Source organism: Antechinus flavipes, chromosome 2 (assembly GCF_016432865.1).
Source record: "Antechinus flavipes isolate AdamAnt ecotype Samford, QLD, Australia chromosome 2, AdamAnt_v2, whole genome shotgun sequence".
Taxonomy (NCBI): Eukaryota; Metazoa; Chordata; class Mammalia; order Dasyuromorphia; family Dasyuridae; genus Antechinus; species Antechinus flavipes.
In genome coordinates, this window is record NC_067399.1 from 371,154,006 (window position 1) to 371,179,248 (window position 25,243).

Below are 25,243 nucleotides of genomic sequence, written 5' to 3' on the forward strand. Positions count from 1 at the left end.
AAAATGATGTGGGTGATTAGAAACATCAAATGATGGCAGAAACCAAAAGATGGGATTAAGTCATGTGAAAAATTCACAATGGCCATTCTCTTTGGCAAAAGTTAGATTAATTTAGAATTATTGAAGGGATACAATATAAATCAGGAATGGTAAATATGAAATAGAGTGGGAGAGCATATGAAAGACAAGTTCCTCAGTGGAACTCACAATTACCTAGTAAAAAGGGAGCTGCCCATGAGGTTGGGACGTGCCCTTAGCAGGCAGGCTAAATCCTGAAAGGGACGGAGCACTCTAAAAGAATTAATTAGTTGTAAGAAGTAGGATTGGGAAGCATAGTGGAGTTGGGGGAGATATCTCGTGGCATGGGAGAAGGGGAAGAGAAAAATTACCACGAGGCAGAGTGCCCTGGCAGACTGACCCAAAGGAGGGCAGCAGCCATGGGATGACCAGAAGTAGATTTTACAGGGAAAATTTAACCTCAGGGACATGACTGAGATTTGACAGGACATGGCAAGGTGAGACAGCTCAGGAGACTTCTACAGAGGGTGAGTCCCAGGGGTTTCACATGACTTGGATTTCAGACTGGAACACTTCCCCAGAGGGGGTTCCAGGGAGCTAAACTGAACTCTATCAGTGCTTTTTCCCTATCTGCCTCAGGGATTAATTTTTATCAGTTCCACTGCTAACCACACCTAACAATGAAGACATCATTATCTCATTTGAACCTCACAATTATGTTATTTTTACTCCCTTTTTATAATTGAGGAAACCAAGGTCACAGACCTGCTAAGTCTCTGAGGCTGCATTTGAATTCAGGTCATCTTGTTACCAGGCCCAGGGCTCTATCCACTGATCTGCCACCTAACTAGATCACAATAAACTCAAAATGAATAAATGACCAGAATACTAAATATTACATACTATTGAAATAAATAAAAAGAGAAACCAATCAGGGACTTTTTTTTTAGCTATGGCTAATAGGAGAATTCTTAATTAAAGAAAGGACAGAGGTAATCACAGAAGAAAGCCAAAATAGATAATTTTGACTGCATGAACTTGAAACAAATCCTTGTCTTTTCAGGAACAAAATCAGTGCAATGAGAATAAGAACGTTTGAAATCAAATGGAAAATAATCTTTATATCAAATATCAGATTGTTTCTTATCCAAGACACACACACACACACACCAAATATATGTAACAACAAATGCCCTTTCCCAATGGATGTGGTCAAAGAATATGAACAAAAACTTTTCAAAACAATTCTTCCCCTTCCCCCCAATCACATTCATTAAGCGCTTACCATGTGCCAAGCATTGGCTAAGTAAAGGCTGGGAGATAAAAACAAAAGTAGACAGCCCTTGATTTCAAGAAGCTTAAATGCTAATAGAGGGAGAAAACACTGAACTGAGTGATGGTCAGGGACTAGGAGGATTCTGTTTTGGAAAGTTGGGAAGTGAAGTCTTAAATAAGTAGACTGACACACTCTTTTCACTTGATAGTGAATAGGTCTTAGGACTTGAATAGGTCCTAAGAGTTACTTACCTGTCCAACCATCAGGGTTGTGGGATAGGAGTCCTAGAAATAAAAGGGTTAAGGAAAAACAACTCTAAGTCAAAACAACTTGGAGATTTTATCTCACACCCAGTAAACTGATAAAGAAGACAAAAAATAGCAATAGCCAATGTTCAAGGGAATGTGGAAAAATAAGGCCTAGACTAATATAATAATAGAGGCTTAATATATGTTTGACTATATAAGATCAATTTACTTAAGATGTCTTGTTGATTAGTTTTGCTATTTTTTCTTTTTTGTTATAATGAATGTCTCTATCAGAGGGGGAATGAGGAAGGATATACTGAAAAATTAAGTTGATGGAAAAAGAAACCAAAAAATATTTTTTAAAAAGTTGTTGATGTTTTTCAGGCAGATCTGGAATATTTTTCCCTCATCAAAAGAAAGTCACTCAGTAGTCTTTCTAACCTAGGGAGTCCTAGGTAAAAATGGGTGTTTTATATAATTCTTGTCTTCCAAAAGCTCATAATGACCTTTCGAAGAGAAGCAGGATTATAATCCTCATTCTGTAAAAAAGAAAGAGGCCCCGTGAGAGACATAAACTCCAAATGACACAGCAAGCATCAGGCAAAGCTGAGAAAGAGACCTACATCTCCAAACTGTCAGCCAAAATTGATGTAGAAAAGGAAGATTTCCTCAGTTGTGAAAAATGATTCTGAGATTCATAATTGCAAACATCAAAATCTCCTAACATCAGTTAAAAAAAAAAAAAAAAAAAAAACAAGACAGAGCTTCCCACAAGTGCTGGGTGACCTAGGGGCTGGGGCCGATATCTGAACAACCATTGTTCTAAACCCTCATCATTATTCCAATCCCTCCCACTATTCTGGAAGAAGTTGGCTGGGAAGAAAGGGAAAAACTCTGCTCTCCTTCCTTGAGTAACTAATTCCAAGACAGCCTCTATTGAAACTTAGGTCCCAATATAACTTAGAGTCAGACAAGGCCAGTTTGGACTGGCTGCCCAGAGAAGGCCTGTATCTTTATCATGCTATAATTGAAAATGCCCTAAAACATGGCAATCTGAAAATCTAGAATAAAATCCTACCCATGTCGCTGTCTCTCTCTGGACCTATTTCTCTAGCCGAAAAATGAAAAGGCTTAAATTAGAAGGTCTCTATGATCTTTTTATCAGTAATGAAGATGTGACTGGAGAGCAAGATTCTCTGTCCATTATCTGGAAACAGAGCAGACCAAGATGTAAGCCTTATGCTACACACTTACTGCCTATGGGAATCACAGAATTGGAGCTGGGAAGCCCCTTTCAATTCTGACACTCTGTGATTCTAAGGCACTTCCAGTGATAGCACCACAAACTTGCTCTCAGATCATTTTTTTAAAAATTGAGGTTATTTGATTTATGTCAAATTTCTGCTTTCTTTTTTGTAAGATTCCAAATTTTTCTTTCTTCCCTTCCCTGCCTTCTCTCCAAAATAGCAAGCAATCTGATATAGATTATACTATACAATTACTTTAAACATATTTCCATATTAGTCATGTTGTGAGAGAAGAAAATAAAAACTAAAGGGAAAAATCTGAGGAAGAAAAAACAAAAAAGAGTGAAAATTATATGTTGTGATCTACATTTAGTTTCCATAGTTCTCTCTCTGGCATTTTCTATCACAAATCTACTGGAATTTTCTTGGATCACGGTACTACTGAGAAGAGCTAGGGCTATCATAGTTAATCACTACATAGTCTTAATGTTACTGTTTATAAGGTTATGGTTCTATTTACTTCACTCAGCATTGGTTCATGTAAGTATTTCCAGGTTTTTTCTGAAATTCACCTACTCATCATTCCTTAAAAAACAATAGTATTCCATTACTTCTATATACCAAAACTTATTTAGCCATGCCCCAAATGATGGGCATCCACCCAATTTCTAATTCCTTGACATCTCAAAAAGGACTGCTACAAACACTTTTGCACATGTGGGTCCTTTCCCTTTTTTATGATCTTTGGAATAGGGCCCCAGTAGAGATTCTGATGGAACAAAGGGTGTATGTATAGTTTGATAGCTCTTTGATCAGCCTCAGGTGAATGAATGACACTATAGGTCTGACCTCTCTCTCCAAAAGCCAATTTGGGGGTTCAAATCCTTATCTGCTATGTGACCCTAGGTAAATCACGTTCCCTCTGAGCCTCAGTTTCTCCTTCTTAAAAATAAGATGGTTGGATTAGACTAACTTTAAGGTCCCTTCCAGATATGGGGACAACCTATACTCTAGAGCTCCCAACAGCCCTCACATTCTATTATGCAAAGTACCTCCAAGACTGACATTCTGTGCTTCTCTTTGATGAGGGAAAGACAGCCCATCAAAAAGCCTTTTCTACTCTAAATTCCCTTTCCCCAACACCCCCCCCCCCTCCATTACAATCCTCAACAGGAAAAGCAGGATGACAACAGACCTCAAACAAAGAACTCATTCAATCCTCAAGTCACAAGCAAAACCCAATCATCTTTTAAAGGGACCACACCAGCTTAGAATTAGTCCCTTAGAGCAGAAAGGGATCAGCTTTAGCTAAAGGACCACAGCAAGAAGCCCCCGCAGCTTAAATCTCCTCACTATTGTTTGCCTTCCAGATAGCAGGGCCTGCTCACTGAGTGTGACTGTGAAGCTGGGCTCAGTCAATTATGTACAGAAAAATCAGATCATGCAATAGGCCATTTTGCTATATTCTCGCTGCCCACAAAAATCATAAAAGTATAGCTGGGAGTGCCCTCAGAACATGAAATATTCAGAATGTCAGAGCTAGAGAAGGCTTTAGAAATTATATAGGCCAGCCCCTGTATTTTACTTTGGGAGAAGATGGGAAGAGGCTCACTCACATAGTTAATTAAGTCATGTCTCCTGACTAAATACAAGGGGATTCTTCTTTTCTCCTCTTCTCTCTTTCCATCTCCTTTTCCTTCTCCCTGTCCAAGGGCTCACTCCATGTATAACCAAGGCTAGACTATGTCCATGGTACACTTAGACCAAGGGCCCTGGCCCTATCCCAGACTTTTACAGTTATAGGAGGCCCCTAAGAGGTTATATTCCAACCTGTACCTAAGACGTAATCCCCCATTCTGACAAGCCCAACAAGTGGTTACCCAGATTCTGCTACAGAAACTCTGGTAATAGGGAGCTCACTACCCAGCATGGATATATGATATAGTAGTGATGGGAGACTTCAATTACCAGACATGCTGAGGCTCTCTCTCTGCCAAAGGCTGAAGAGATGACACATTCTTGGCTTGACTTTGGAATTTCATTCTTCAAAAGATGCAGGAAACAATAAAGGAAGCTGCTAATCTGGATCTAGTGCTAATGAATGATGAGAAAACTGATTGCTGAAGTAGAAATAGTTAAAACTTTGGAGATACATAACCATTGTGTCCTAGAATTTTTGAAAGCCAAGGCCCAGACTGAGAGGCACATTAAATTTGGGGAAAGCAAGTATCAAAAGGTTTATAGGCAGGATCTCATGACCTAAAATTTTACAGTGAAATAAAAGAATCACAGATTTATAGCTGGAAAGGTCCTTAGAGATCATGAAGGTGACTCTTTTTTTTTAAATAGTATTTTATTATTCCAAATACATGCAAAGATAGTTTTCAACATCCACCTTTGCAAAACCTTGTGTGCCAAATTTTTCTTTTTCACTCCCTCTTATTCCTTCCCATAGACAGCAAATAATCCTGCAATTCTTCTAAACATATTTCCATATTTGTCATGCTGCATAAGAAAAATCAGATTAAAAAGGTAAAAGAAAAAAAAGAAAAACATAAGGAAACAAACAAACAAACAAACAACAAAAAGTGAAAATATTATGCTTTGATCCACATTTAGTCTCCATTGTTCTTTCTCTGGATGTGGATGGCTCTTTCCATCACAAATCTATTGGAATTGCCTTGAATCACCTCATTGTTGAAAAGAGCCAAGTCCATCACAGTTGATTATCATGTAATCTTGTTCTCTTGCTTCTACTCACTTCACTTAGCATCAGTTCATGTAAGTTTTTCTAGGCTTTTCTGAAATCAGCCTGCTCATCATTTCTTGTTGAACAAAAATATTCCATTATATTCATATACTATAACTTCTTCAGCCATTCCCAACTGAAAAGCTCAATTTCCAGTTCCTTGCCACTACAAAAATGGCTGCTACAAACATTTTTTGCATATACAGGTGCTTTTCTCATTTTTATAGTAATCATAATAAATTTTTGGGGAAAAAACCAAACCACTTATACCCTTTGATTGTACATGATCGTGATGTGGAATACTGCTGGTCTATAAGAAATGATGAACTCATTGAATTTAGAAAAAACATGGAAAGATCAGCATGAAATTATAATTAACAGAACCAAGAGAAGACTGTATACAGTAATAAGAATATTGTTTTAAGATCAACTTTAAGTAATTAAGTTACTCTGAGTATGAAAAAATGCCCAAACTGACTACAAAGGACTTATGAAGAAAAATACTGACTCCAGAGAAAGAGTAGATAAATAGAAGGATGTATAGTATTATACATATATATTACATAGTATATAATATTACATATATGTATGCATTATTTGTGTCAAATAATAATTATCTCTAAAGTGAGGAGGGGGAGGAAGGAGAGAAAAATATATAAAAGGCACAAAACAGAGATTGAAAGAATGTAAAAGAAAGCATATAAAGCATAATAGCTTCAAAAATGGTGAGAAGTTCTTATTACATAATTTTTCAAAAAACCAAACAATATAAAATGTAAATTCATGTTTTATAGAGAATCCTCCTTTTAGGCTGTGCTGTGTGTAAATGGAAATGTTATTTTTTTGTGTCTTTAAGTTTAACTTTGCTCAAATTTAAGTTCAACTATGCTCAAAGAGTTATCAAACTGTGATACCCTTTGACCCAGCAGTGTTTCTACTGGGCTTATATTCCAAAGAAATCTTAAAGGAGGGAAAGGGAACTACATGTGCAAAAATGTTTGTGGCAGCCCTCTTTGTAGTGGCCAGAAACTGGAAACTGAGTAGATAGCCATCAATTGGAGAATGGCTGAATAAATTGTGGTATATGAATGTTATGGAATACTATTGTTCAGTAAGAAATGACCAACAGTTTGATTTCAGAGATGCCTGGATGAACTGATGCTAAGTGAAATGAGCAGAACCAAGAGATGGCAACATGATACATGGCAACAAGAAGACTACACAATGATCAATTCTGATGGATGTGGCTCTCTTCAACAATGTGATGATTCAAACCAGTTCCAATTCTTCAATGATGAAGAAAGCCATCTACATCCAGAGAGAGGACTGGGGGAACTACGTATGGACCACAACATAGCATTTCCACTTTTATTTACTTTTTTTGTTTTCTTCCTCAGGGTTTTTTTTTTCCTTCTTGGTCAAATTTTTCTTGTGCAGCAAGATAACTGTATAAATATGTATGCATATATTGGATTTAACATATATTTTAACACATTTAACATGTATTGGACTACCTGCCATCTAGGGGTGGAGGTGGGGGAAAGGAGGGAAAAATTTGGGACAGAAAATTTTGCAAGGGTCAATAATGAAAAATTACCTATGCATATGTTTTGTAAATAAAAAGCTTTAATTGAGAAAAATTAAGTTCAAAATGAATTTAAAAATTTAAAAATAAAAAGAATGGAGGTGATTCCTGAACCATTATCAGTGATCTCTGAAAGGTCATAAACAACAGGAATAGTAGAGGGCGAATAAAAACAAAAACAAAAAACCCAAACACCAGAAAGTAAAATCTGCACCTTAAAAGGCCAGAGACCTTGATCTCAATTCCTGGCAAAATCTAGAATATATCAATAAAGAGATGTTTGCTGCCGTTTAGAAGAAAGGAAAATAAATAATTCATGGTGGACTAACTTTGTTCCGATTCCTGCTACAGGAAATATTGGGAGAGTGTTGTTGATATGGATGATCTAGATCAAGGCTTCTTAAAACTTTTTCTACTCACAACTCCTTTTCAGCCAAGAAATTTGTACATGACTTCAAATATACAGGTATATAAAATAGGTACACAAATCAAATATTTACTGATAAGAAATCATAATTTCATGACTCAGTTACATTCAGTTACAAGACCCCATATGGGATTGTGAACCACAGTTTAAGATGTTGGACTCTAATTTCAGTCAAGTATTTGACAACTTCTGAAGGCATTTTTGTGACAAAATGAGAGACATGGGCTAATGAATAAGATTTGGTGAATTCAAGACTCCTTAAATAGGAGAAATTATCAGTAGCTGGGAGATGTATACATCTGAGAGTCCTTATAAGCATTCTTAGTTCTATGTTGTTTAATATTTTATTAAGGATTTGGAAGAAGGCAAAGAAGACATATTTTTATCAAATCTGGAGATGATAAAGCCAGGAGGACAGTTGATAGCCTGTCTGATAGAATTGCATACAAAAACATCTTGATAAGTTAAAATAAAGTGATAATGAAATGAAATTTCACACAGATATATATCAAAGCCAAAATACCAACATCCCAAGTACAGAATTGGTTATATATCTATGAAATAATCTATGAAACAGATCTACTGATTTTAGTGGATCACAAGCTCATGAAATCTAAAATTATCCTGTGGAAACATCAAGAGATGATGAGATCCAGAACATGAAAAATAATAATCTCATTATATTCTCCCCAAATCAGACAATAGCTAGTGTTCAATTCTGGATGCTATAGTTTGGGAAGGACTTTGAAAAGCTAGAGTGAATCCAGAAGAGGATGATCAGTGAGGAAACTCAAGACCATGTCATGCAAAGATCAGCTGAGTAAACTATCTGATGAATAAGTAAATGAAAACTCCCATAATTGACTATCTAATGTAGGGGGCCCTATTTCACATTCTATCCAGTTTTTCAGTGGATGGTAGGACCATACACTCTTCTCCCCCATCCCAGCAACTTTAATGCTTTCTGAAGTATTAAAACAAAAATCCATACTATTCTCACTTTTTGCCAATCTTGCATTTCTCAATCAATATTATTAATCAAATTAACAGTACCTTTGCTTTTGGAAAAGGCCAATAATCTATTTCCCACATTCTAAGAATTAGGATGGAAAACGCCATCTGCATGCAGAGAGAGAATTATGGAGATTGGATGTGGATTTAAACATAGTATTTTCACTTTGTTTGCTGTTTGCTTGCCTTTTCCCCCCCATTCTTATGTTTTTTTTCCCTTTTGGTCTAATTTTTCTTATACAACATGACAAATATAGAAATATATTTAAAAGAACTGCACAGAATGAACCTATATCAGATTGCTTGCTGTCTTAGGGAAGGGAGAAAAATTTGAAACACAAAGACTTACAAAAATGAATGTTGGAAATTATATCTGTATTTGGAAAAATAAAATACTACTGAAAATTTAAAAAAAAAAAGTCCATCTGCCGCCTATGGCTTCAATAAACCCTTCTCTCTCTCTCTCATTGCTTTCTTGTCTCCTCTCCCTATCTCTTTCCATCTCTATTTCCTGTTCCTTTCATCATTCTTTTTGTTTCCTCTCCATCTCTTTCATTCCTACTGGGTTTTTTCCCTCCATTTCTTTCTAATTCCCTTTGTCTTCTCTCTCTCTCTCTCTTCCTCTAGTTCACACCTTTCTGTCCTTTCCCCATCTTTTTTTCTTTTCATAATTTCCTTTCTCTTAGCTGAAGATAGGAGTATGGCCTGGATTCAACTAAACCAGCATTTATTAAATATGACCAGCAGTGGAGAACAACAAAGACATAAATGAAACAGTTCCTGCCTTCAAGAAACTTCCATTCTAATTGCAGTAAAAATAAATGTGCTGAGACAACACCTCTACTCAGGTGATTTGCTCAATTAAGCCTATCAGAACAGGGAGATTTCAATATACAGCATTTTAAAACATCAACATCCCCCAAATAGCATTATTATAAGAATTCAAACGAGATGGCAGATGGAAACAGACTTTACAAATGATTAAATGTTATGTTCAACACAAGAATATTGAAAAAATATCATTATCAGGTCCATGAAGCTCACACCAATCAGAAACTAGGGAAAGGGACAGATGGAAGCTCCAATAGGGGTCTGGCGGGCAGCCAAGCCTGGACTGATGCATGGGAGAATGAGAGAACATATTCAATTTAATTAATACATTCTCCCACCCACCTCCCAGGACTGGGAATGGAGTCTTAGATCTTTTCAGGAAACATAACTCCTTCCAGAATCCCAAAAAGCTCTAAGAGAATGACAGGGTGGGGATAATAGTTTCCTGATAGTTTACTGAGACATGTCCAAGGTCACAGAACATAAGTCAATCACCTGATTTCCAGACTAGAGAACCTTTTGTTAATTCATGTGCCTTTCTCTGTTTAGTGAATTGACCTGTAAAAAATACTCACTTACTCACTCACTCACTTACTTACTCACTGGGCAGAAATAGGGGGAACAGTGAAGAAAATAATAGGAGATGACTAGTTCTAATCAGCCTCCCTGGGGACAGAGAAATAGACTGAGACTTCTGGAATGTCTCCAGAAAGTAAAGAAAGTGCTGAACAGCCCACCCTCTTGCCAAGCAGGATTTGGCACTTTTATACTCCTTCGTTCATTCATTGGACTCCTGGAATCTCAGAGTTGGAAGGATCACAGATTAAGAGCTGGAAGGGATATTATGAGATCATGTAGTTCTAGCCTTTCAATTTAAATAGATAAAGGAATGGGATCCCCAGAAACATCACCCATGCCCTACCTCACTGGCTAAGGAAAGGATCCTGGGATAGTGACAAAAGCCTATATTCAGAATCTGAGAGCCTGGTTTTGCTATTTACTGACAGTCTAATAACCTTAGATCTCTCCTGGAGGAAGCCTGTTGCTAGGAAGTTGCTAAATGGTGCAATAGATGAAGTGCTAGACGTGGAGTCAAATATGAGTTCAAAGATGGCCTCAGATGTTTCCTGTGTTAGCGCACTGGGCAAATTAGTTAATTTATGCCTGCCTCAGTTTCCCTGGTTGTAGAATGGGAACAGTAATTGCACTGACTTCACAGGATTATTACAAAGATCAAATGAGTTCATTTTCATTTAGCTTTTTTAAAAATTAAATTATAAACTCCTTGAGGGTAAAGATTATCTTTCTTTTAAATCCTCAGCATTTAGAACAGTGTTTGGTACATAGCAGGTGCTTAATAAATGCTTATTGACTATCAGATTCTTTTATGCCCAGAAGGTCCTTCCTTCTCTTCTTTTGTCAGTTAAATTCTAAACTCTTGCAAAGGCCTGAAAATCAGGAGAACTAGAATTCAAATCCAGCCTCAGATTCTTTTTTTTTTTTTTTTTTTTTGCTGAGGCCATTGGGGCTAAATGACTTGCCCAGGGTCACAACAGCTAGGAAATGTTAAGTGTCTGAGGCCGGATTTGAATCCTCCTGACTTCAGGGCCAATAGCCTCAGATTTTTAATAGCTGTATGATCCTAGGCAAATCACTTAACATCAAATAAAACTACGTCAAATAAAACAAAATAAAAAAAATCTATTGAAATGCCAGAGAAACAAATCTTCCCTGATTCCCCCTGGTCTGTAATGAGATTCCTCTTTGGATTTCATCATACTTATTTTGTTTCTTGTAAAGTACTTAATATGTAACATGTGTCTCTCTCCTTTAATAGACTGCAAACCCCATGAAGACAGGTATTCCACTTTATCTAAACTCTGATCTCTTTCATATAGGTTTCTTTTGAACTGTAATGAAGGTCTTTTTTAGCTGTAAATCTATGATGTTTTAAAGGTCTAAGAATGGAGGATAGGGAAATATTTCTTTGATAAAAAACTTCTATGTAAGGTAAGCCTTCCTTTAAATAGCATTCAACTTATAAAATTTCCATTTACAGTCAGCCTTGCTGACATATTCCAATATAAATTGACCTCACTCTTCCCAGTGTTAAGCTCACCTGATTCACAAACAATAGAGCCAGGCTTCAGTTCCAGCATCATTGTGATGATGGAGATGTCTGTGGAGTAGAGAATCTGGGTCCGGTGTGGCAGGTTCAGGGTCCAGAGCTCAGGGGTGGGATGGAGCACATAAACCCAGCCCCCTTTGCTGCAGGTAACCCGGGAGCCATAGGGTTGACCAATGAGATGGGCTGAGTGACGGATCACACCATACTTGGTCTGGGTCTGAGCCCCATGCTGGACTTGCACTGGGAACATGGAGCCATGGCCCAAAAAAATGATGGCGGTATCCCCTTCTTTAATGAGCTCTTCATACTCGACAAAACTCATGATGAAGGTCTCTACTGAGGCTGCCCTGCCCTTTTGGAAAGAAAAGAACAAAGTCATATAAAGGGGTTTACATTCTGCTAGATCAGAGGAAGGACACAGTTCCTACCATAAAGCCCAAAACCTCCATTTTTTTTAGCATAACTTTCACCTCATTCAACAATAATAATAATAGTAAATCTTCCATTAATGGAACCCTTAAGCTTTCAAAAATGTCTTTTTGAATTGAACATGTTTAACTTATATTGCTTGCTGTCTTAGAGAAAAAGAGAAAGAAAAATTTGGAACACAAGGTTTTGCAAAAGTGTATCTTTGCACGTATTCGTAAAAATAAAAATACTATTATAAAAAAAAATTTTAATAGAAAGACTTGGTAAGATTTACACAAAATGATGCTGAGCAAAACAAACAGAACCAGGAATACATTGTATACAATAACAGCAAGAATGTGCTATGATTAACTATGAAAGGTGTGGTTCTTCTCAGTGGTTCAGTGGTCCAAAGCAATTCCAACAAACTTTGGACAGAAAATGCCATCTGTATCCAGAACAAGAACTAAGGAGACTGAATGTAAATCAACACATGCTATGTTCACTTCTTTTTTAAAAAATCTGTACCATGCTTTTTCTCTTTTGCTCTGACTATTCTCTCTTAACATGATTCATAAAGCAATGTGTATTTATCATACACTATGATAAAAAAAATTTTAAACCAAAAAAATAAAAAACAAAATTAAAAATGTCTTCTTCCTAACAACCCTGAGAGGCAGGTCATACATAAAAGTATTATCATTCCCATTTTGCAGATATGGAGACTGAGAAGTAAAGAAACTTTCAGAGCTCCTATACTCCCCAGATTCAGCTGCCTCTTTCAGATCCCAAAGAATACCAACATGTATCATTCTGTATTATAATATTCTATGTTGATGTTTCACTAGACTGAACTGCAAAAAGACAGAGCCTGGTTTTATCCCTCTATCCTCCCCTTCTCCCCATACTCTGTGATTCCAAATGCAAGGTCAAAGAAACAATTTAGAAGAACCTGGGTAACTGAGATGGGGAAGAAAAGGGTCAACATCACAGAACCTCTATGAGGTTCTTTAGGAACAGGAGCATAGTACAAGGAACAGGGATTGTGAACATGCGATGGATGGCCCTGGGAAATGGCAGGGTAAATCGCTCAGTGAACACCTGGGGCCGATCCAAGCAACACACTTTACTAGAGGGCAATATCATACAGGATGCTAAGGATTATTGTTATAACAAATTCTGAGCACAGCCTGTTTGCCATTCCTTAGCTCTGGTTAACAGGGTATCTCCAAAATATTTTAACAATGTTTATTGATTGACTATATAATACAAACATTTAATTCCATATTTATCATACAACTAGAATGTACAAGACACTGTGCTAGAGCATCAAAAGCAAAAAGAACTAAAATATTTTCGGATCTCAAAAAATTTAGATTCTACTCTATGTATGTTGGGGGATAGGAGTTGAAAGGAAATATAGCATGAATTTGCACTAGTAAATACAAATTACAGGAGATTTAGCCAGTGCTAAAAGACTCATGGGGGTTACCAGGAACTAGGAATTTCAGGATATGTTCCAGGTATTCTGGAGAGCCTGTATAAAAAGAAATAGCCTGTTGAAGAGTGAGAATAGCTAACAGATAAACATGGTTGGAAATGATAGTTTGTGAAGGGGAATAAATCTGAAATAAGTCTGGAAAGATAAAGTGGGGTCAAATGTGGAGGCTTTTAAGGCTTGTCAGGCTGAGATGTTTGTATTTTATTCTAGTGGTAATTTTATTCTAGCTACTACAATTTTTCTATTGTATAAGAGAAATGATTATTAAAATAACCTATTGGAGAAAAGCAGAATTATATCCTTTTTAAGGAAATCCCAGTCCTAGCACAAAAACTTATCCTTCCTAGACCATTTTATCTAGGTGGAATTGTTGCCCCACTCCACTAAAAAATTTACAAAGAATTTAATCTAAAGTGAATTCTGGTCCATTGTATTCTATTTAGGCTTATATCTTGGGTGTAGATTATCCAAGAATAGTAAATAACATAAATAACAATCAAAGTTACATTCTTCCAGTCTCATTAGAATAGTTCCCTCTCAAAATATTCACTTTCTCATTACTAGTTAACTTGTTGATTGCCACCTCAGGAATACCTACTCCAACAAGGTATTTTACTCTCCAAGAGGGGTCTTTATTAATTATTAGTTTTTGCTAACATAATAGAATTATTAGTTATCCAGAAACTATATCTCTTTACCTTTTTTTTTTTAAATACATCACAAATAATAGTGTCTGACGTGTAGTGCTTTAAATTACTGGACATCATCTGAGCTGAAACAAATTGGGAGTTTATTGTTTGATGGCTATGGTGAAACATATGTATTTGGAAAATTAATGTTAGTTGTGTGGAGGATAGATTAGAGAGGGGATAACCTGGAGGTAGAGAGACCAGATAAGGCCATCACAATAGTTCAGGGAAGAGGTAATGAGAGCTTAAACCAGAGTAGTGGCTATGTGAGAGGAAAAGGGACCCATGTAAGAGATATGAAAATAGAATTAATAAAACTTGATAAATGAATGGACACAGGGTAAAGGAGCAGGAAAGATTTAAGGATAACTCCAAGGTTGTAAATATGGGTGAATGGAAAAATGGAGATTCCCTGAGCAGAAGTCATCAGTTTAAAAGTGGAATAGACTTGAGGGGAAATAGTAATTTTATTTTGAACAAGCTGAGATGTAGAATTATTCAGCTGGCTTCTGGGGATTAAGGACCTGAAGTTCAGAACAAAAAGATGAATATAAAGATTTTAAGAGACAACTTCATTCTCAAGCTATAGGGAGAACTTTAAATTTTTTTTTAAATGGGGATAGATGGCATAATGGATAAAGCCCTGAAATCAACAGGACCCAAGTTCAAGAGACTTAACATTTACTAGTTGTGTGACCTTAGGCAAGTCACTTAACATCAGTTGCCTCACACCCCCTCCAAAAAAAAGAGAAAATGTTTTAAATTAATGTTAACATGTCTTATGTGTAATTGCAAAATATTTAATAAAATAAAAAATTTAAATATGTATATTTTAAAAGAAGTTTCATAGAGATAGTAATTGAACTCATTAAATTTCATAAGAATCCCAAGAGAAAATATAAAAGAAAAGAAGGCACAGAAACAAAGCCTTGAGGTTTATCCTTGTAATCCAAGCATGGATAGAACAATGGACCAGGAGTCAGGAACACTTCGAGTTGAAATCTAGCCTTAATCACTCATTATAAGAACTTGAGTAAGTCACCTTAAACTGTCTGCCTCAGTTTCCTCTAGAGTAAAATGGGAATAATAATAGTGTCTGCTTCTCAGGGTTGTTGTATAGTGCTTAGCACATTACCTGGCACTATTACATACATTAAGCACACTTACTAAGCATATAGTAGGCACTTAATAAATGCCTGTTTCCTTCCTTCCTTAATAGATGGCAGATGAATAATGGTCCTGAGAAGGAATGGGCTAGCAAGAAGATAACTAAAAGAGAATATTGTCATGCCCACTTAATGAGTACTTAGAAAAAGATGAGATTTGTTTATTGAGTTCAATTGTTCCCTTTCCCTATGGAATTAAGTTTAAGTAGTGAGACAAGAACTCTTTTGGACCAAAGAAGGGAAGAAGGCACAAAATGTCTTATCCTCAATACCTTCAGAAACTTATAAGTCAACTTTTCACGGGGTCTCTGGGTACTTTTAAAAGAGGGCATGTAGAAATAAATGACAAGAATCAGGAGACAGATTCTGGTAAATATGGGTGGGGAAACTGAATGAAACTTGGGGACCATGAAAAAGAACAGGGCCAGGTGAACCAGGAAGGGACTGAAAAGGTGGAGATGTCTCAGAGAATGAGGGATGGCTGGCAAGGGGATGTACAGGCAGGAGAGGCTGGGATCTCTATACAATGGAGGGCATAGAGGGAAATGGGGAATTATGGATAAGAGTAACACAGTACGTGTATTGAAAAGTTATATTACAGTACGCATGTTATATTATACACATATGGATTTAAAGTCCCTTTATACGCCAACATGTGGGGGGGGGGGTAATGTAAACTATATTTCATTTTATTCCTACTATGTGCTAAATACTAGGAATTCAAAAATAAAGCAGACACAGGAGCTTATAGCCCCAGTGAGGGAAATCAGAAAGGCCTCATCCAGGATTTCAGCTTGAAAGGAAACGAGGCTTTCTAAAGGGCAGAAGGAAGGGGGTGATGTGTGTGTATGTGGGTTGATGAAGGCCCTTTACACACTAATATGTCTGTAATATTTTGGGCAGGAGTCTGCACGTTCTACAAATATGTATACTGTTTGTGTGCTTAAAGTCCCTTTTTATTCCAACAAATCTTACACTTTTTGTGAAGAAGCAGCTGACCTTTTGGGGAAAGAGTTAACAAATTGGGGCATATGAATTGCCCGACTTGGAATATATGCCGAGAACAGGAAGGGAATAAAAGGACTGGGGCCCGTGAGCAAAGGGCATGGGAGAGATTTTGTGACTTTCTGAGCCTCGTTTTCCCCCAACTTTCAAATGAAGGCCTCTGGGGATAACGATGAAAGTTCCCCGCTCGCACCACCGGACCTGGACGTTTGGAGTCTGGCCACACGAGTTGGGGGGTGGGGGTGGGGTGGTCTGGGATCCCTGGGATCTGCTTCAGCGCAGCCCCGCCCGCCTCGGAGCCTCACCTGGGGCTGCTCGGGGCTCAGGCCCAGCCGGGTCCCGCTGGGTTCGGCGCGGGCGGGCTCCGCACGTGGTTCCGGGCAGCGGCGGCGGCGGCAGCGGCGGCGGCGGCTCCGGGAAGGCTCGGCTTCCTGGCCCGGCGCTCAGTGCTGACGCCGCAGAGCCCGCGGCTCGGGCTCCTCCCCCAGCCCCGCCTCCAGTCCCCGCGGCAGCCGGGACGCCCGGCTCAGGTCCCGGGCTGCGGCCCAGGCTAGGACAAAGCCCTCCTCAGCGGTAGCCTGGGAGCGCTGTCAGTGCGTCGCGAGCCCTTAGTACAATGGTGAGGGGGGTCCGAATGCCGCCCTGCGGGATCCGGGTGGGAAGAACTCATGGGACCGAAAGTGGGACACTACCGCGGTGCCATTCTCTTTACTTTCCAGGTGGGAAACTGAGGCACCAAACGGTCAGTAGCCCGCCCGAGGGCGTGTAGGATGTTAGAAGCAAACTTTCGGGCCCCTCAGCTCTAGACCCGGAGCGCTCTCCACTTGCAGCGGGGTGCCTTGCCCTCAGTAATTCGTCCTCCTCTCCTTGTCAATGCCTGAGAACTGCACTGAAATCTCCCCTGCCGCAGACAAGAATTCTGCCAGTGACTCTCGGGATGAGTCGGTCTTTGCCCTTACTGTGCTCTCCTTCCTATCATCACTTCCCCTTACCTCCACCTTTGCTGCAAACGGGCCATAAACGGCAAGCCGTCCCGTCCAGACCTATGCACCCACTGTGGCCCGAGTGATGTCATTCCCCACTCCCACTCCCACTCCGTTCCTCTTTCTGACTTCCCCATTTCTGGCTTTCTTGCAGGAATACCCTAAAGCCTCCCATTTCAAGATCTTCCATCTCTCTTTGCAGTTTGTTACTGTAGCAAGTCTTATGTATTCTCTCTTCACAGTATCTCATAGCCATTCTTCTCGGTCTATTCCAGGACCCATCACAGTAATGACCTCCCACCTAGATTCTTCAAATTCCTTCCTTAGAGCAGGTCTTCCCACCTCCATTATTGAAATCATTTGAGGGGGAAATGAGTGGGACTTTCATCTGCAAGATGAACCAGAAGAGGAATGTAGAGGATGTTGTGATCTCAAGAGAGGGGACTTTCATTTTTACCTTTTTATCATTAGCATTGTGCATGATGTCTGAACTGAAAGATCTTAATAAATGTCTCTTTATTAACTAAATAATGAGGAAGGGCTGGGAACAATTCTCCCAACTTTCTAACCATATCACTTCTCTGCTCACACACCTTCAGTAGCTACCTTCTGCTTCTAGAATAAAATATAAATCTCATCCACTGGGTAAAGACCTTCGTAAACCAGATCCAAATTACCTTTCCAATCTTATTTCGCAAAATTCCTCTGTGTAAGGTTATCCTGGAAAAAAAAATACCATCCCAATAAACTCCTTCCATCATCATCCCAGCCCTGAACTTCTATCCTAGCAGTAAACTTTTGGAGGAACAGGGAGCTGGGAATATAAAACTCATCTCCATGACTTTTCACTGGCCCTGTGCCTTCAATCACCTCTTTCCTCAATTTTGTCCCTTAGAATACTTCATTTCCTTTCAAGCTCAGCTAGATGAAGCCTTTCAGATCTCTCTTCCTTCTCCCCCTCCCACCCCACCCCGCCAGCTGCTGGAGCTGTAAGCAATTTGAGGATGGATCCTGTGTTCCCTAATGTCTAGGATTTGGCACATTGTAGGAGTTCAATGTACATTAGTGCATTCATATAGGAAATTCAATATGTTGAAACTCTCTGGACCCAAGCAAAACTTCCTGGAGGCAGAGAGGTTAGGGGTCTTGCCTTAGATCATATAGCATGTGTCAGAGAGAATACTGGAGTCTCCCAGTAGATCTGGCCCTTTAACTTATATGGCATGCAGGTTCTCATCCATTGAGTTGGGAAAGGGATAGAAGGGTACTTACATAGTGGACGTTGGGAGGAAAAGTATGAAACATTGGGGAGGGGGGAGGATAAGGGGGATTAGAAAGGGAAGTAGAAAGACCAGTGCTGACTTACTAACCAGTTCTGCTTTTCTGGGGCTAAAGGAAGGTTTTTGTCAGCATGTGTGAGCCAAATTATCTGTGATTGGGATCCCCCATTATCTTGAGTTGTTCCAGAACTGCCTCATGTGAATAAGTCCTATCTCTTCATAAAAATTGAGCTCTCTAAGTCATGAAAAAACCCAGAGGATCTCAGGGGAGAGATGACTTGGCCTTTGGCTTCCATTCCCTTTTCGCCCAATCATCTCAAGGATTTAGAATCATTCAGTTAAATCTAGTAAACATTTACAAAATGTCTAATACATGTAGAGAACATATTTGGAATTGGGGAAGGGGTATAAAGAGAAAAAGATATTATAGTTTGTTGTCCCTATCAAGCTTATTTACAAAGTAGAGAGATAGCATATACAAATAATTATATTTAGACAACAAGTACAAAGTAAGCTCAAGAGAGAGAAAAATTATAATTTTAAGGACTGAGAGGTAGAGAAAAGTGTCAGAAAAGATTTCCTGGAGGAAAAAGCATTGTAGCTTCTTGTTCATCATTCCTCTTTGAACAGAAACAATGACATGATGTCTAGACTTGCTTCTGTGAATTAGATTTGAGTGAGACATAACTGTGCTGAATTATCTACCCAGCTCTCTCTCCTACAAAGTTTTTGGGAGTCCAGGGTTGAGAGAAGATGCAGCCAGTGACTTTGGAAAATTAGAAAGACCTTGCTAAATTAAAGTCTTTCCCAGTTCTCAGTTTCTCTGAGGCAACGTCCATTAAAGATAAAAAGATCGACCAATTTACCATCACAAAGATGAGAAGCTGCTTCTAGTTTATTGCCGGAATAGAAAACAATTGCTTATTTTACATTCATTCTAAAGATCAAAACCTAAACAATGAGCCACTCCAGACTCTTGGACTAGGTCTGTTATCAGCCATTCAGTGAAAACCAGAATAATTTGGGTTTTAAGGCATAGTTCGGTAACTTCATTTAATCACAATAATCGTTTTTAAAAGCTATTTCAAGAAATCAAAAATGGAAATTCTATGGAACAAAAGTCCAAAGAACAAAAGAAAACTTTAAAGAAGCACCGAAAAATAGGATAGCTTTGAAAAGATGAGTAGTATTTATTACATAGTTTAGGAAACCTAACTGTGTGAAGTGGAAATTCATGGGTTCTTTACCGAATCTTCTTTTTATGTTGTGCTGTGTACATGGAAATGTTCTTTTTTTTGTATACCTAAATTCAAAAATGTAAGTTTTTTTTTTAAATCATAAAAAATGAGAAGCTTAGCTTCTTTTAAAAGCATGAAGCTATTTTTGAAATACAATAAAACAGGCTCCCTTTCTCTTAATCAATTCTAGACAACTCACTATCAATCTTCAGTGTCTGTCCAAGATCAATATGTTAATGAATCATCCATCGGCCTGATGGATTTTTTTCTTCCACTTACTTTTTTTTTCTGTTAAGTTGTTAGATAGAATTCATTTGAATGAACCTGAAATGTGTATTGGGGGAGTTATCATAATCAGCACATTACCATCTAGAAAGAGGAGCATGGGGACAAGTCAATATTTACCATGAAGGCCTGGGTCATTATCAATATTTAATATTGTTCCAAGATCAAAGAACTAGAGCGCTATTCATCACATCTATTCCCTTCATTTTAGCCTGAATGACTTGCCCAAGATCACAGAGGTAACAATCTTTAGAGACAAAATTGAAAGGTATGATCATTTTGAAGACTTGGGAAATAAATTCCAGTGAGATTTGTATTTGGGAATACCAACATTGATTTTTCCCTGACAAGAAGTCAAAATCGGGGATTATTCCATTACCAAAACACAACAGTCTATCTCACAGTTCCCAATATTTTCTTTGGCTATCCCACATGGATGGAATGTTCTTGCTCCTCCACTTAGACTACTGACTATCTTGACTTACCCTAAGTCTCACTTAAAAAAATAACTTCTACTTCTGTTCCCAAACTCTCTTAATTTCATGGCTTCCCTCTGCTAATTAAATACTCTTTATGCTGAATATAGCTTGTGTGGATGTATTTGTTTGCACGTTCTCTGCCCTATTATAAGCACTTTAAGAGCAAGGATTGACTTTTGCCTCTTTTTGCCTCACCACATGTAACAGAGTATCTGGCACATAAGTAATAAATATTTTTATTTGCTAATTGACATTTTCTTAAACATTGGAAGATCACTTAGGAAAACTGAGGCTGAGAAAAGTAATCTATAAAATGAGATTAACAGAGACAATTTTCTTACATGGTTATCTGGAAGAACAAATATGATGACATACATAAAGCCATTTGCAAAACATAAAAACTGCATAGTTATCATAATTACTATTAACAGTTTAGTTAACATTTATGGGGAACAAGGTTCTAGTCAAGAAGAAAAGGTATAATGTGTATTTGTTGTGGGGGTGGGGTTGAGGGTGTAATAGAATGCCAACAATCAGAAAAAGTAAAAAGGGGAACATAAGAGGCCCCAGAAAAAGTCTTTCCTACTTTGGTGAGACCAGGTTGGGGCTTCATTGTAATTTAAGAGTGTTTAGAATTTCCAGAAGTCTTCTTCACTCCTCTGGCCAAGATGAATGTTGGCTTAAGTGATTTAAAGCTAACGAGGTTTTTTTTCCCCTTTTGAAGATCAAGTTGTATCCTTTGTCCTGCCATGTCATTGTCTTATAATTTTTCCTCCTGATTATAATTAACCATACTCCAAACAATTACAGTATAACCTGTAATGAGTCTGATGGATGGCAATGAAAACTGTCTCATCTGAATATTGAAGGAAATGAGAGTTTGAGTAGTAGAATTCATTCTAAGGTATTAACAAAAGCAGAGATGGAAGAGGCAAGATGAAATCATGAAGGATAAGATTATAGATCTGGACTGAATTTAATATTTAATATGGCAATACAACATCACTAACACAATCTAACCCAATCCCTCTTTTTGTGAAGGAGGAAACAAGTTGAGAAAGGATTAGTGAATAGCCCAGTGTCACACAAGGGCCGGGCTAGGATTTGAGCTTGGTACACTATGTGCTGGTAGGATCTGATGGGATCTTATGTAGTTCTTTTTACAGAGAGATCTGCTGAGGCCCTTGGTGGTAGACTGATTTGCCCAAATAAATCAATAATAAATTAACATTTTTAGCGTATTTCTCTGATTTATTCTCTCAGAGAAAGGCTCACTACATCTGCCCTTTGGGGTCCTGGACTAAAGCTGAAAGTTTATGGAGAATCTACTTTCTTTACAACCTTCTTCTCAAATGATCTAGGACTAAAGCTCTCTGCCCCATTGTTAGAAGCCGGTGATTAGCCAGTTCCGTTTAACCTAAAATCAATTAGCATTTACAAAGGATCGTTTATTTCAGAAGCTACAGCTAGAACAAATAGATATTTTTCTGTTACATCCATCTTTGATTCTATAAGGAATAAGAGTCTACTTAAATCCTGCCAGGCATGAATGGCATTGGGTCTTACTCAAGTGCAAATGAATTGAATGTTTCAGTTATCACTGTGATCAAATCCTGACTGTAAATACTGAAGGGCCCTCCTGGCTTCTCCAAACATCTATAATAAACTGGTTTTGAAACCCAGACTTTAAAATGTCAGGATGCCAAACATCCTCCTGATCTTTCAAAACTCACAAGATCAGAGGTTCCAATCTTCTTTACTTACAACAGAAAACAAAGAAACTCCTCAAAACAAAAAGTAAGGACAGATAACTTTTCACAAGGTCACAGAACCTCTAAAACTAATGTACTCATTTATGGGATGTTTGGTCAGATTCCCAAAGAACTTGACAGGTTAAGGGAGTGGGACTATTCCAATCAGATGATATCCATAAGGTTAAATGGAAGACCTTGCATTTTGATCCTCCAAAATTAAAAAAAAAAAAAAAAAGTTTACCAATGTAAGATAAGGGAGGCTTTATAGGTTTTTCATCTTTTTGTTGTTATTTGTTTGCTTGGGTTTTTTCTTTCCTTGTGTTTTCTTTTTTTCTCTTCTGATCTGATTTTTCTTGCACAGCATGATGAAGATGGAAAACTGTTTAGAAGAACTGCACACGTTTAACCAATATTGGATTGCTTGATAGCCAATATATCTAAAATACCCCACCCCCCAAAAAAGGGAGGGAGGGGTAAAGGAGAAAGGGAGGGAGAAAAATTTCAAACAAGGTTTTGCAAGGGTGAATATTGAAAACTATCTTTGCATGTATTTGGAATGAAAAGCTATTATAAGATAAGGGAGCTTGATCGGAAGGAAGTGAAAGGAATGGACAGAGAAATTTGACATTTATTAAGCACTTATAATGTGCTAAGCACCATGTTAAGCTATTTTTATAAATATTATGTCCTTTGTTTCTTACAACAATCCTGGGAGGTACTTGCTGTTATTATCCCCATTGTATAATTGAGGAAACTGTGGCAGAATCAAATGATTTGCCCAAGGTCACACAGCTAGTAAGTGTCTGAGGAGTTTAGTGGAACCCCATGAGTCAGCAATGGTTGCTTTTTGGTAGACAAAATGTCATCTTTGTGATGTGATTGGGATTCAGGACCAAATGATGAATTTGAAAACAATTGGCACCAAATAAGATAGATGTAAGCACATCAAATGTTGGGGTTCAGTCATGTAAAGAATTCACAATGGCCATTCTTTTTGGCAAAATAAATTTATTTAGGAGAATAGATTATAGACAAAATTAAGAGATACAAATCCTGAAAGGGACTTAGCACCCTAAAACAGTTAGTTAGCTATAACAAGGAAAAAGACTCCATGAGGTATGGTGAGGAGGATGAGAGGAAAATTACCATGAAGCAAGGGAGAGGAGTGAGAAGGAAGACACCAGAAGGCAGAATGCCTTGGGGTTACCCCAAAAGGAGTCAACAAATTTGGCACAGGCCAAGAACAGATTTATAGGGAAAATATAACCTGGGGAGGGTTGACTTAATTTGGCCTTTCTCATTGTATACAGTAAATTGGGGTTACATAAGGCCTCCACTATGATGGAATATAAAGCTGAACTGATTCCCATGGGGGGGAGCTTTCAAAAAGCTTACAAAAGCTTTCAAAGCTTACCTCAGGGAGCAAGCTTATCAATACTTCAGGCTTTCTCTGCCAACCCCACTTAGGGGTCACCCGGACATGGTTTTCAGAAATAGGGAGATGATGGTTCCTTAATCAGACCTGATTTGGACCATTGTGTTCAATAATTCTGGGTGTTACAATTAATTGAAAGGTGGAGAATGTTCCAAGGAGGAAAAGTAGAAGAGGAACTTATGTCTGTAATATGGAGTGATCAAAGGAATTTATGATAATTACCCTGGGGAACGAAGACTGGGATGAAGGTAAGCTGTGGTAATGAAGGAAGGTTTAGGCTTGTTCTTTGTCCCAGAGGGCAGAACACTGAGCTCAGCATTAGGTAAAAAGTTACAAAGCCAAATTAGTCTCCACCTTAGGGAAAGCTCTTAGAGCTGTCCAGTAGTGGAATAGTCTGCCAGTGGAGGTAGTGGATTCCCCTCCTGAAGATACCTGATGCCCACTTGTCATATATATTGTAGTGGATGTGCCTTTTGTGTATGGATTGGACTGAAAGATCACTGGAGATTCTAGTTCTCCAAGATGGCCATCCTGTAATGCAGGGCAGTGTCAATGTTTTGCTGCTTGACTGTGAGGAACTTTAAAGTCCTATAGCACTAGGGAGAATTGTTATATTTGTCCTTTCACTGAACTGGAATCCGGGGAGGAAAAAACAGGGAAAAGAAGGTAGCTTGATCATGTAAAATGATTAATAATGTGTGCTGCAAGTGGAAAGAAGACAGAATTTGGAAGTCAGGGTTCCTGGTTCAAACACAAAGTCTTCATTTCTCTAATTGCACAAGCCTCAGTTCATCATCTTTTAAATGAGAGAGTTGAGTTAAGAAATCCCTAAAATCTCTTCCAATTTAGAGTCTATAATCCTGTTAATGATAGTCTTGCCTTAGCTGCTTTCTACCTCTACACTCTTTTCCCATAGTTAAATTCTTCCCAGAATCTCCATTTTGAGGAAGAGTCTGGACTCACCCTCCATTATTCTCAAGATAAGTTACCACCATCTTCCCCATTTCTTTCAGCCTCTTTTTATATCTTATTTTTCTCCATTAGAATATATGATCCTTGAGGACAGATACTATCTTTTTCTTTACATTTGTATCTTCAGCACTTAGGGCTCCTGACAATGATTTGGAAGAGATTCCCCAGTATGTTGGATACTTCCCTGTGGAGGAATAATGGGAGAACATGGACCACAATTATACAGAATGAAGGTCATCAACTGCACTATTAGAGACATATAGAGGAGATAGTAATAGATTTTACCTAAGGAAGAATAAAGTCTGCTGAGGAATGTAAGTTCCTTGAGGGCAAAGACTATTTCATTTTTGCACCTTATGTAGAGGTGTATTTAACAGATACTTTTTGACAGGTTAACATATCCCTCTTACAGAACATAGGCGTTCACATAGAAGAGATGCTACTTGCCACTGGAGGAACTGGTTTGACTTTGCTACTGGTTTCTGATATGCAACAGAGGCTCTGACTCAGGGCCACTACCCATAACTT

The 25,243-nt window shown here is 38.2% G+C and overlaps 1 protein-coding gene across 1 annotated transcript in view; it reads right to left on the minus strand.

Moving 5' to 3' along the window:
* TRMT61A (tRNA methyltransferase 61A) overlaps positions 1-16,683 on the minus strand; it is a 46,972-nt gene extending 30,289 nt beyond the window's left edge. Inside the window, exons 1-2 of the mRNA XM_051978306.1 lie at positions 16,595-16,683; positions 11,512-11,872 (exon numbers count right to left, since the gene is read on the minus strand). Of these exons, the coding sequence (XP_051834266.1) occupies positions 11,512-11,842 (331 nt within the window). The 5' untranslated portion in view covers positions 11,843-11,872; positions 16,595-16,683. The remainder of the gene's footprint in view (positions 1-11,511; positions 11,873-16,594) is intronic.
* Positions 16,684-25,243: the final 8,560 nt, after the last annotated feature.